The 12,658-nt window shown below is 46.6% G+C and overlaps 1 protein-coding gene and 1 long non-coding RNA gene across 3 annotated transcripts in view; one reads left to right on the forward strand and one right to left on the reverse strand.

Moving 5' to 3' along the window:
* The window catches only part of COPS6 (COP9 signalosome subunit 6), a 30,746-nt gene that overhangs the window by 16,245 nt on the left and 1,843 nt on the right, over nucleotides 1-12,658 (forward strand). The window contains exons 2-7 of one of the 2 annotated variants that reach the window (XM_072996519.2): nucleotides 10,653-10,859; nucleotides 10,981-11,106; nucleotides 11,305-11,436; nucleotides 11,565-11,653; nucleotides 11,841-11,903; nucleotides 12,001-12,048. In XM_072996519.2, the coding sequence (XP_072852620.1) occupies nucleotides 10,653-10,859; nucleotides 10,981-11,106; nucleotides 11,305-11,436; nucleotides 11,565-11,653; nucleotides 11,841-11,903; nucleotides 12,001-12,048 (665 nt within the window). The remainder of the gene's footprint in view (nucleotides 1-10,652; nucleotides 10,860-10,980; nucleotides 11,107-11,304; nucleotides 11,437-11,564; nucleotides 11,654-11,840; nucleotides 11,904-12,000; nucleotides 12,049-12,658) is intronic. The other variant, XM_078392223.1, reaches the window with a different exon arrangement.
* LOC140706441 (uncharacterized) lies at nucleotides 5,672-10,526 on the reverse strand. The gene is made up of 2 exons (XR_012086064.2): nucleotides 9,390-10,526; nucleotides 5,672-8,133 (listed from the first exon to the last, which is right to left on the reverse strand). It is a non-coding gene; the product is annotated as an uncharacterized LOC140706441 (long non-coding RNA).

A 12,658-nucleotide genomic window follows, 5' to 3' on the forward strand; every position in this document is an offset into this window, starting at 1 on the left:
CTGAGCCTGAACCTTTCCGGTGCCCCAGCGCCCCGAGAAGCTTGGTGGCCGGCCAGCCTCCTCTTCGGTGCGCCCCAGCTCCAGTTGCCCCGTGGAAATACAGGGGGTTTAGTGGCAAGATGCTGCCCGCCGCGCCGGCCACGGCGTTCGGCAACCAGCGGCTGGGTCACGGCGACCGTCTTGCAAGGAGCTGAGTTGGGACTGTCCGCAGAGCTCGGGTGTCATCGACTTCTCCGACTCCGGGTGGGCCCAAGGCCTCTCCAGAACCAGGGCTCAACCGGCACGTGTGTGTCTCTCGGCTCCTGCTAAGTGTTAATGTGTCCCAGTCATCCTTTCTGGTCATCCAGATGGGACTGGAGAAGATGACCAGCTGGCAAGCCAGGGGGGCTCTTCCAAGCCACTGAAGAACAGGGCCAAAGATGATGTGCACTGGAGTGGAGCAAACCCTAACCATTTCCCACTTTGCAGGATTAAGCCACCCTGGAAGAGTTGGTGTGAAGATTTAGTGACTTGGTTTATAGCTCTTGCCTTTTTCATAAAACTGAGACTCCAGGTAGCTCACAATTAATGAAAAGGTACAAATAATAAAGATACAATGCTAAAACACAGTGAAAGAAATTGTAATGTTAATTCACTATAGAATAAAAAGGAATTTTATACCCAAAGATAAAATTAGCAGCACTGGGAGAGGGAGACAGGAGCCAACTGTGGCAGTTCTGTTTTGTGCTTGGTTGCCCCATACTTTGCTGGCCAGGTGGGGGTGCTTTACTTATCCTGGTGGCCCCAGATTGTTTAGTTGTTGTGTCTGACTCTTCGTGACCCCCCCATGGACCAGAGCACACCAGGCCCTCCTGCCTTCCACTGCCTCCCGGAGTTGGGTCAAATTCATTCTAGTAGTTTCGATGACACTGTCCATCCATCTCGTCCTCTGTCGTCCCCTTCTCCTCTTGCTGTCACACTTTCCTAACATGAGGGTCTTTTTCGGGGAGTCTTCTCTTCTCATGAGATGGCCAAAGTATTGGAGCCTCAGCTTCAGGATCTGTCCTTCTAGTGAGCACTCAGGGTTGATTTCCTTCAAAATGGATAGGTTTGTTATCCTTGCAGTTGAGCTTGGCTAGTTTTTACCTCAAATAGCAAAACTGTCTCAAGAGATCCAGTCAGAGACTCTGCTGTTGAGAAAGAATAAATATGTTTCTCTTTTTAGGCACAGCCCCAGGGAGAAAAATACTTTGTTAATCGCCTAGTGTTAAAAGATGGACATGTTGGGCTGGAAAAGGACCCCTCCCACTACCCCCCCCCATGTTAACATGGGCTATGCACGCAAAGCTGCTTAAATTTCTCAAAAAGCTCTCCAAGGCCAGGGTGCAGTGCATGGAGCTGAAGACAGTTTTGGTTTCTCCCCCATCTTCTTTTTCTGATCTCAAGAAAAATCCTTGAGAAAAGAGGCAGGTAATGTTTGAAAGGACTCCTTATGTCCACTTGTTAAAGAATCCAACTCTCTGTTAACTCTCTTTTTAATTCTCTGTTAAGAAGAAGAGGACTAGCCCACGAAAGCTCACATTAAAATGTAGCATCTATCCTTTAAGGTGCCACAGCATTTTAAACTTCTTTATTTTCTAATATGTTTAATTTTGCCTGAAAAGCTAGAACAGACTAATAGGGCTACCTCTTCTACAACAGTTAAAAAGAATTATGTACATATATATAAAAGTGAAAATGACCCCTCTCCTTCCTCTCATGAAGCTGATAAATACGTGCCCTTTGTAGCATTCGGTAACATGTCTTGGCAGGCAGGTCCTTGTGAGTCCTCACTACTAAAGGTAAACATAAGTCATGGTTTGAAATTAAGAGCAGAAAGCCAAACCAGAGACTGAATTCTTTTCTTTTTTTTTTGGGGCACTGGGCAATTCCTTCCAAGCAGCAATAGAGAGAAGAATAAGAGGAAATGTGTAATTCTTTTATTGTTCATTGCAGACTTACTTCCATTGGAGAATGTTTCTATTTGTTTTAAAAAATAATCTAGCAAAATCACTTCAAGTAAACATACAACTTCAAAAATTAGCTAACAGGGACACTTGTGGTTGCTGTTGTTATGAGCTGACTAATAGCAACCTTAACAGGACTTTCAAGGTAAATGGAAGATATTTTAAAGAGTGCTTTTACCAGTGGTTCTTCCACCTGCACCCCCACCAGAGAGTTTCCATGGCTGAGTAGGATTTGAACCCAGGCCTTCAAAGTTGAAGTCTGTTACTGTGTCAACTACACCACACTGGGTATCCCACAGTGACACTTAGAGATACTAAATGTCTTAATTAATTCCCTGCAAGCTGGATGTTTACATAGCACATAGGTCATAGTCAATGATAAGAAATCTTATGTAAATGCTATTTCATCTGGTTATAGCTCCCCTAATGGATCCACCTGAAGGGCAGTAACATTGACAACAGAGGCTTAGAAACAGTGGATTTAAAAAAGTGTTTAATTGAAATGGATAGGTCAAGGTGATAGGCCTCCCAATACCATTTCCTGTGACCAGTTTGTGGCATTTTAAAAGAACAAAGTGCAGGCCATCCACTGGGACCAAGACTCCCAGGCTGCTTTAGTTAGAGCCCAGGCTGCTTCAGTAGATCATCTTGGGGCATCCATTGCACTGCCATGTCCCACTCTATTACTGTAAATCAATTTCAGCCTAGATCTCTGTCAAAGCACTTACAATGAAAAGACTTTTCAATGAATTAGAGCTAATGAATGTGCAATTTACTGAACAGCATAAGGTTTTTGTTATTCTGAGACTTTGGCAAGGTGCTTGTCATTGTAGAGCTACCACAACCTCTTCTGTTGCCAGTGGTTTAGACATTAATGGCTGTGTGTTGCCTTATTCTGAGGGGACAGCAAATTTACACTGTTATACAAGCTGTATACTCACTGCTTTACATTATAGCCAAGTGTCATTTCTTCAGTGTTGTCACATGAAAAGATACACTAACATATTTATGAAATGTGAGCAGGTGCATTCACTTCTGTGATATACTGTAAACCTTTTAATTTCAGCAGGCTTTTCAAAACGCACCATGTGAAGCGCTGCTGAGAGCGTCAGCCAATCATATTTAACTGCCACTTGTTTTTAAATATGATATTCACTTGGTTTAATTTTAATTACACTTTTGATCTCATCTATTTTATTTTATTTTATTGTTACTGTTGTGAAGCACCCAGGATGATCATTCGACAGATGGGCAGTATAGAAATCAAATAAATGAACGGACAGACGGATGGATGGATGGATGGATGGATGGATGGATGGATGGATGGATGGATGGATGGATGGATGGACAAGCAAGCAAGCAAGCAAGCAAACAAAGCCTCACCCAGTAGCAGAAGGAATAAAAACAAATTAAACATAGTGGACAGCTTCACTACCAGGAGGCTGATTGGTTGAAGTTAAATGAAATAATCTGGTGAATATTGATCAGAAAATATAAATTGTGAGAGGACAGTTGCTGTGGGAGTATGCTGGTGGGAGTATGCTACAACATTTGGAAGTAATGAAGACAATGCTAATGGACTTAAGAGAGAAAAATATAACATTTACTGAAATACAGGAAGCCTTTATTATTCTCTCCTCATTAGATGAAACATATGATCAATTTGTAACCAATTTAGAAATTGTTCCACAAGCTGAGCTGACAGTATTAAATATTACAAGTAGACTTTTAGAAGACTAGCAAAAGAGAAAAGATAACTGGCAACTAGGTGACTCCAAACTCACTAATCAAAGTAACAAGCAAATGAAAGTGAGGAGGAGGTAGACACAGCTGCAAACATTCATCCTGGGAGGCATTGTTTTGCCTGTGGTTCGAGATGACATCTAATAAAAAGTTGTAAATTTAAGGGGGGAAAAAACCAAACATGACACGAGAGAGATGCATTAAACCTGACGGAGACTATTTATAACTCCGACCACCAAGAAGAATGGATTGTTGATTCAGGGGCAATTGCAAACATGAGTAAGGACAAAAAGCTGATATTTAACTTTCAGCCAGTATTTAATCAGCAAGTATGTTTAGCTGATGGTAAAAGTGCCAAAATTTTGGGAAGAGGTAAAGTAAAATTACCGTGTTTAACTCAGCCAATAGATGTTATATACGTGCCAAAACCCAAACATAATTTACTGTCTGTTAGCTCATTAGCTAAGAATGGTTTATCTGTACCTTCTATAAAAGTAAATGTGTAATTACTGGTAAAAACAATGAAAAACTGAATTGCCATGTTAGAAATAACCTATATAGACTGAAGTGTGCAAAAGCTAACAATGTATATGAGAATACAGTATATGTCCACATAGGGATTGCATTCATTTGTGGCATCTGAGATTAGAGCATGCAAATTATAAAACTTTACGAAAGACAATAGAGAACTCAGTGGGAGTAAATTTAAAGCAGTGTGATAAATACGTAAACTGCCAAGCATGTCAGTTAGCTAAGAGTAAAAGTGCTCCTATAAAGAAATACAGTAACATACAAGTTAAAAATATTTTTGATCTTGTATCAATGGATTTAATAGGACCTAAGCGTGCATTGTGAGTGCTCACTGGAAGGACAGATCCTGAAGCTGAGGCTCCAATACTTTGGCCATCTCATGAGAAGAGAAGACTCCCTGGAAAAGACCTTGATGTTAGGAAAGTGTGACGGCAAGAGGAGAAGGGGACGACCGAGGATGAGATGGCTGGACAGTGTCTGCGAAGCAACCAACATGAATTTGACACAACTCTGGGAGGCAGTGGAAGATAGGAGGGCCTGGCGTGCTCTGGTCCATGGGGTCACGAAGAATCGGACACGACTAAACAACTAAACGACGACAACGAAGCGTGCATCATTAGGAGGAGCAAGGTACATTCTTTCAATTCAAGATCAGAAATCCAGATTCGGTTTCTGCTACTTGATGAAAGACAAAAGTTCAGTACACATAGAATTTGAGAAATGGCTAAAGTTTGTAGAAAGAAAAACTGGTAGAAAGGTTAAGCAGATACAGTACAAACAGATAACGGAACTGAATTTACAAGTGCGAAATTCCAGGCAATTTTGAGTAAAAATGGTATTACTCATAGGAAATCTGCACCTTACACCCCAACACAGAATGCATTCATAGAAAGAAGGGGTCAGACATTACAAAATATGGCTGAAGCGATGATTAAAGGCAGTAAACTTTCAGAACAATTATGGGGAGGGCTATTCTTGCTAATTTTTACCTGAATATTCTTTGGCACAGTGGAATAAATAATATTCCATACACTCAGCTTCAGGATCTGTCCTTCCAGTGAGCACTAAGGTTTGATTTCCTTTAGAATTGATAGGTTTGTTCTCCTTGCAGTCCAGGGGACTCTCAAGAGCCTCCTCCAGCACCACAATTCAAAGGCATCAATTCTTCGGCGGTCAGCTTTCTTTATGGTCCAGCTCTCACTTCCATACATCACTACAGGAAAAACCATAGCCTTGACAATTCAGACTTTTGTTGGCAAGGTGATGTCTCTGCTTTTTAAGATGCTGTCAAGGTTTGTCATTGCTATCCTCCCAAGAAGCAGGCGTCTTTTAATTTCGTGGCTGCTGTCTCCATCTGCAATGATCATGGAGCCCAAGAAAGTAAAATTTGTCACTGCCTCCATATCTTCCCCTTCTTTTTTTTAACATTTTTTATTAATTTTCCAATCTATCTACATTGTTTGTGCTTATCAGACATCGTGTTACATACTTGCTTACAATTATTTGTTTTTTACATCTCAGTGTCTTCTTAATTATCCCCCCCAAATTCCGACCTTCTTTCAAACCATTCATATACAGATTTTAGTATATAGTATAGCTACTATCATAATATTACTCTCATATTATATAAAGTTCTCAAGATCTTCTAATAACATTCTTATTGAAAGTGGTTCCAGATCCATGACCCAGCTTTATATCTAGTTTAGTTTGCCTAAAATAAAAAGTCACTATATTACATCTTTACCCTGATTCGGGCTCCCTTATTTCAATTTAGTTCTCCTTTTAATATATAGAATATACCCTTTTACAGATCCAAATGATAAATATAAACATGTTTCCAATATTAAGGGGCCCTTCCTTGTTTTGCCTTTTTTCATCTTTCTAGGTAATTCCCTCTCTGGTTCCTCTTTTTTCATTCCCTGCTATATCTCTAAACATGCTGTCATCTTTCATGTCCTCTAAAACCATTTTGTAGATCTGATTTATGTCCATTTTTTGTACTTGGTCTATCTTCAATGAGTCTTCCAGGCTTTTTTTGGTTAATTTTGCTGTTTTTTTCCCTTTGTCTTCCCTTGGTACTCTGGTCCAAAACTGATGTTTCTCTTAGATTAACTTTCTCAAGCTGCTGCTTGGTTTGGCATACATCATCTGTGATACTCCCATTTCCTTCCTTGTTGTTTTCAGTTGCTTGTGGACTATAGTCCTTCTGATGTTGATTGGATAATTTTGTCACTTCATAATGAGATGTCACGGTCGTTAATATTTGTTGAAGCATAAATTTTACTTCATTCCAAAATTGTCCTTGTTGTGCCATTCTGTTTCTGCTGCCTAGATGCTTATAAACAGATATTCCAAATTTCCAGAGTCATTTCAGGAGTTCCACTTTGGCTATGTAGAGTTGAACCAAATTCGACCCAAGGAACAGTTTTTGAAAAGTCCACTTTAGGGTTAATTCCGGCCAAATGCACAGAGAAACTCACGAGGAGATAAACAGTTTTTCAGCCTTAAGCAACAACAGAATGTCCAAGGCCACCTCTTCTGGGAATCATTCCAAACACTTTAGATAGACAAAACAATGTCCACACTTAATTTGCAGGAAGGTCTCTTAAGCTTATAATGCCAGGTTGTAAATATTCTTAAAGTATAGTTTAAAAAAGTTACTTTCTTCAGCTATCCCTCTCACCAGATTTTCTGCCACTTTAAAAAGTTACTGAGATAAGATAGCAATTCTTTTTTTCCATATATAGGGGTACGTAGGCAATTAGTTGCAAAAGAATTCTCACCCGATGGAAAAACAGCGATGCCAGGTGCTGTTCCTTGCTTCTCTCAGACGGCTGCCAGCGACTTGGAAGCTCGCCGAAGCTGCTTATTTCTGCCCGTTGGCTGATTAGGGAGTTTCCTGGAACAAACCAGGGTGGCCGCCGCCCCCCGTGATCAACAGGCTTTCTCCCCCAGTTCACCACCCTTCCAGGGTGGTTCCGACACCCTGCGGTGTCCCAAAACGGGTCAGAATTCAGCCCAGGGGACAGAGCTCTGTCCTCCTGCTCGTCGCGACGTCAAGCCGGAAGTCCCATATCTTCCCCTTCTATTTCCCAGGAGGTGATGGGACCAGTGGCCATGATCTTAGTTTTTTTGATGTTGAGTTTCACACCGTTTTTTTGCACTCTCCTCTTTCACCCTCACTACAAGGTTCTTTAATTCCTCCTCACTTTCTGCCATCAGAGTGGTATCATCTGCATATCGGAGCTTGTTGATATTTCTTCTGGCAATCTTGATTCCGGCTTGGGATTCCTCCAGTCCAGCCTTTTGAATGATGTATTCTGCATATAAGTTAAATAAGCCGGGGGACAATATACAGCCTTGTCGTACTCCTTTCCCAATTTTGAACCAATCAGTTGTTCCATAATCAGTTCTAACTGTTGCTTCCTGTCCCACATATAGGTTTCTCAGGAGATAGATAAGGTGGTCAGGCACTCCATTTCTTTGAGGACTTGCCATAGTTTGCTGTGGTCCACACAGTCAAAGGCTTTTGTGTAGTCAATGAAACAGAAATAGATATTTTTCTGGAACTCTCTGGCTTTCTCCATAATCCAGCGCATGTTAGCAATTTGGTCTCGAGTTCCTCTGCCCCTTCGAAATCCAGCTTGTACTTCTGGGAGTTCTCGGTCCACATACTGCTGAAGCCTACCTTGGAGGATTTTGAGCATAACCTTGCTAGCGTGGGAAATGAGTGCAATTGTATGGTAGTTGGAGCATTCTTTGGCACTGCCCTTCTTTGGGATTGGGATGTAGACTGATCTTTTCCAGTCCTCTGGCCACTGTTGAGTTTTCCAAAGTTGCTGGCATATTGAATGTAGCACCTTAACAGCATCATCTTTTAAATGGACAGGGTATAAACAAACAAATTGTATGATAAATTTTGTGGCAATAGAAGCTCTTTGTTTTAGTCAAACTGGTTTTAAAGTTAAGTAATAAGCTATACTTAACTAAAATATACTTAAAGGAGTGTCATAGTTTTGAGTGATGGCATCTGTGCTCCCCTATTCTGCAGAATAATATCTTTGAAAAAGTCCACTTTATCTCAGAAACTCTTAACTCTCTGATCTCAGGGTGTAACTGGGCAGATCCTCCAGGGCTGCAAGAGTGCATTTTTGCAACACTGAAAAGGCGGCTAGTGGACATATGTGGCTGCCCTGGCCTGTGGCTTATGCACCCTATGGAACGGGCTGACCTCACTGTTGAATGGAATGGAGGAAATGGCGATGTGAATGAAGAGCTATCGGATGAGCTACTGCTTCAAATAGACCAGTACTAAAGGACACGGACATCCGACATGGCCAGCGGGGACGGCTGAGGGGCCTAATACCGAGAGAGGCCCGGAAAGAATGAACAAGAAACTGAGCCTTCTTGGCAGTGGCCCCTCGGTTCTGGAACAGCCTCCCAACAGAAATCCGTCTGGCACCCTCGATGGGTGTTTTTAAAAGCCATTTAAAAACTTGGCTCTTTAGGCAGGCCTTCCCTCCAGTCAATTAGCTGATCTTTTTTCTTTGTTTTATGAGTTATTTCATCTGGCAATGCTCCAAATAAGTGTTGAAGTTATGCTGTTTTGGATTTTATGTTTGTTACATTGTTATGTTTTTATTATGTGTGTAAGGTGCCCCAAGTAGACTTTGTCTAGGGGGGGTGGGGTAAAAATCTAATAAAAGTAAACGTAAAGGAAGGCGGGGGAAATCACCGCAGAGAAGCGTCAAGGATCATCCAACATTTGCAGAGAACAGACTAGCAAGGCTCAAGCTCAGACTTGCCGGAGAGGTTTAAAAAATAACAAAAAGAGACCCTTGGGGTTCATTTGAAACAAAAGGAGGAAGAAGGCAACAGGAGGTCCGCTGTGTGGAGAGGACCGAGAATGGCTGAGGGTCAAGAAAGAGAAGACAGAGTGATTGAGCTGCTACTTCGCCTCTGCTTTCCCAGAGAAGGGAAAGAGGGTTCAAGAAGGGGCAAGCAGAACAGGGGCGGAAAAGAGAGGGCTGCTGTCCAAGGTGGAAAGCGAGGGCTGAGCACCTCCCGGGCCGAATGAATCCCTACCAAGCTTAGGAAAGGCGACTGCAGGTGTAGTCTGGAACAACCTACCTTCTGAGATTCGGGCAGCTCCCTCGCTGGGTATTTTCAAGAATCAACTAAAAACATGGATGTTCAGGCAGGCCTTCCCATCAGATAATTCCTGACGCTTCCCCCCCCTCCTACAGCTTTCTCATTCTGTTTAGTATTTTTGTTGTGTAAAATTGTTTTATATATATATTTATTGTATTATTTTTCTGTTGTTAGCCGCCTAGAGTGGTCCTGACACGATAGGCGGGATATAAATAAAATAAAATAAATAAATAAATAAATCCCAGCGCCTCTGCCTGTAGTCTTTGAGAATCTCCTCGGAGAGCAGGCAAGGCCCCTAAAGACTGGAGGTGGGCAAATGTCACCCTGAGTCTCAAAGAGTGGGGAAAAGAAGGTTGGGGTGCAGCAGAGAGGGTTTTAGCACTATGGGGTGCTCCAGGTGTTCAGACAAGGGCTGCTCAGTGGTTGAGGTCCCTGGCTGCAGAAATCAGAGGCTGGGGGTTCGCTTCCCTGCTGGGCTTTCCTGGCAGGGGCTGGACCGGATGATCCTCAGGGGTCCCTTCCAGCTCTGCCGTTCTAAGGTTATTCTCATTAATGACCCATTGGCTGGGCCACCAGGCCAGGAAAGGCTCCGGGGCAGGTCATTAAACAGCCAGTCTGTGAGCCTTTAGGGGAAAAAAAGGCCCTAAAAACCGGCCCACACGAAACCGACGGCCAGACCGCCTTCAGGGCCACACGGCGCGGCCGCCCCCTTCCTGGTCCCCCTTGCCCGTCGGAGGAAGGCCTTCCTCGGCCTCTGGCAGGCGCGGCCCCGGCGGGGGGGGGAACCGGCCCCCGGAGGAAGTCTTTTTTTGGGGGGGGAGGGGAGGAGGACCAAAGGGGCGGCGGCGGGAAGGAAGGCGGCTGGGCCGCTTCGAGCGCGGGATTGCCCGGAGGTGCCCCGTCCCTCCCAGGCAAGCGGCCGGCTGCGCAGGGGGGCTTCGGAGGGGAAGGAAGGAAGGGACCCCACGGAGGGCGCCTCTCTCCCTCTTCGGGCCTCCTCCGTTCCCTTTCTTGGAAAAGGAACGCGCCCCCCCCCCCGCCGCCCGGGATCCGCCCGAAGGTGGGACGGGCGCCCCCGGAGGGAGGACGCGGAGGGACACCGGCGCCTTCCTCCTCCTCCTCTGTTACGGGAAGCTCCTACAACTTCCGCCCCGGCCGGCCAAGGGGGTAACGGAGCTACTACGGAGTCCGGCGGGCGCTTCCCGCAGGCGACGCGCTGCGACCGCTCTACTTTCTTCGTAGCTCTTGAGCACGCCCCTCCCGCCAGGACGCATGCGCACTGCCGGAGCCCGGGGCATCCCTACGGCAGCTGCGGAGGGACAGTCGCGGCCAAGATGGCGGCTGCGGTTGCCGGCGCCACTACCAGCGGCGGTTCCTGCCCGGCCGGGACGGGGAGCAGCAGCAGCAGCAGCAGCAGCAACGGGGCCGGCATGGAGGTGGACGCGGCCGGTAAGGCGGGGCGGCGGGCGGGCGGGCGCCGCTGCCGCGGGGGGGGGGGCGTCCAGGGGAGAACGGGGGTGGACGGACCCCGGCCTGACCGGGCGCTCTCTTCCCCCTCTCGTCCCCGCAGCCGGACCGGCCGTGATGGCCTCGGGCGTGACGGGCAGCGTGTCGGTGGCGCTGCACCCGCTCGTCATCCTCAACATCAGCGACCACTGGATCCGGATGCGCTCGCAGGAGGGGCGCCCCGTCCAAGGTGCGTAGGGACACCTTCTCCCCCCACCGTGGCTCCCGGCAGCCCCGGGCCAGAGGCCGAGGAGGAGCCCGGTACGAAGCCCGCCCCCCCCCCCGGGGAAACGGGGCGGGAGCGCTGAGCCCCTTGGCCCCGCCAGCCGCCTCCGTGACCCTGGGTGGCTCTCCCCCCCCCCCCGCTCCCCGCTCTCCCCGCTTGCAGTGATCGGGGCCCTGATCGGGCGCCAGGAAGGGCGCAACATCGAGGTGATGAACTCCTTCGAGCTGCTCTCCCACACCGTGGAGGAGAACGTGGTCATCGACAAAGAGTACTATTACACCAAGGAGGAGCAGTGTAAGTGGCAAGGGGGCAGGGCAGGGCTGGAGAGCGTTGAAAAAAAGAAGGGCCTGGGGGGAGGTCAGGCTCCCAGAGAGAGGCCCACCCACCTTGGGCCTCCTGGGCTTTCTTCCCCTTTCCCACAGTTAAGCAAGTCTTCAAGGATCTGGAGTTCCTGGGTTGGTACACGACAGGTGGGCCCCCCGACCAGTCTGACATCCATGTCCACAAGCAGGTGAGAGCCTCTCCCCCCTCCCTTTCCTTGGTACAGGGGAGCTTCCCCCCCCCCCCAAGCTGTGGGGAAAAGGGGCAGAGGCCATGGATGCAGCTCACCAACTCCTTCTGCCATTTTTCATACTGTCCCATGAGAAAGAAACAAAGACCTCTCTCTCACCACTGCTGACACCTTCTCCTCTCCTCAGGTGTGTGAGATCATCGAGAGCCCCCTCTTCCTAAAGCTAAACCCCATGACCAAGCACACTGACGTGAGTACCTGCGCTCTTTCAGGTACCCACAACTTTGTGCCCAGGAGAGAGTCTTTGACTTTGCTGTTGTTGCCTGCTTTTCTCTTTCTCCCCTCAGTTACCTGTCAGTGTCTTTGAGTCAGTGATTGACATCATCAATGGAGAGGTAATTCCCATTACTTTCATTATTCCTGTCTGGCATTCTGGGGTACTGGGTATTGGTGCACAGTGGTGCCTCGCTTAACGAGCGCCTCGCTGAGCGATGAAATCGCTTAACGAGGCGCTCTGGGCCATCGCTGGAGCATTCGCTCAGCGATGGCCCCTGTGGGGATTTTTCGCTTTGCGATATTCGCTAAGCGTTTCGCTTAGCGAATATCGCATAACAAAGCCGGGAGAACAGCTGATCGGCGGTTCCAAAATGGCCGTCGGAAGGTCCGCGCCGCATTTTCGTGCCCTGCCCTCGCTTACCGAGGGCGCGAAAATGGCGGCGCTATGGGACAACATCGCTTAACGGTGAGTTTTAAAGCCATAGGAATGCATTGAACGAAGTTCAATACATTTCTATGGCTTTTTTATTCCCGTTTAGCGATGTTTTCGCATAGCGAAGGTTAATCCGGAACGGATTAACCTCGCTATGCGAGGCACCACTGTATTTTGGGTTTGGGGCCATAGCTTGGGGCTTCTTGAAGATATGAAACAGTGTTATAACATTCTGCCTGCAAGCAAAGCTTGGGGTTATGGATATACCTTAAGATGCAAGGGCAGGAGATCCCTGC

The sequence above is a fragment of the Pogona vitticeps genome, chromosome 4 (assembly GCF_051106095.1).
Source record: "Pogona vitticeps strain Pit_001003342236 chromosome 4, PviZW2.1, whole genome shotgun sequence".
Classification (NCBI taxonomy): Eukaryota; Metazoa; Chordata; class Lepidosauria; order Squamata; family Agamidae; genus Pogona; species Pogona vitticeps.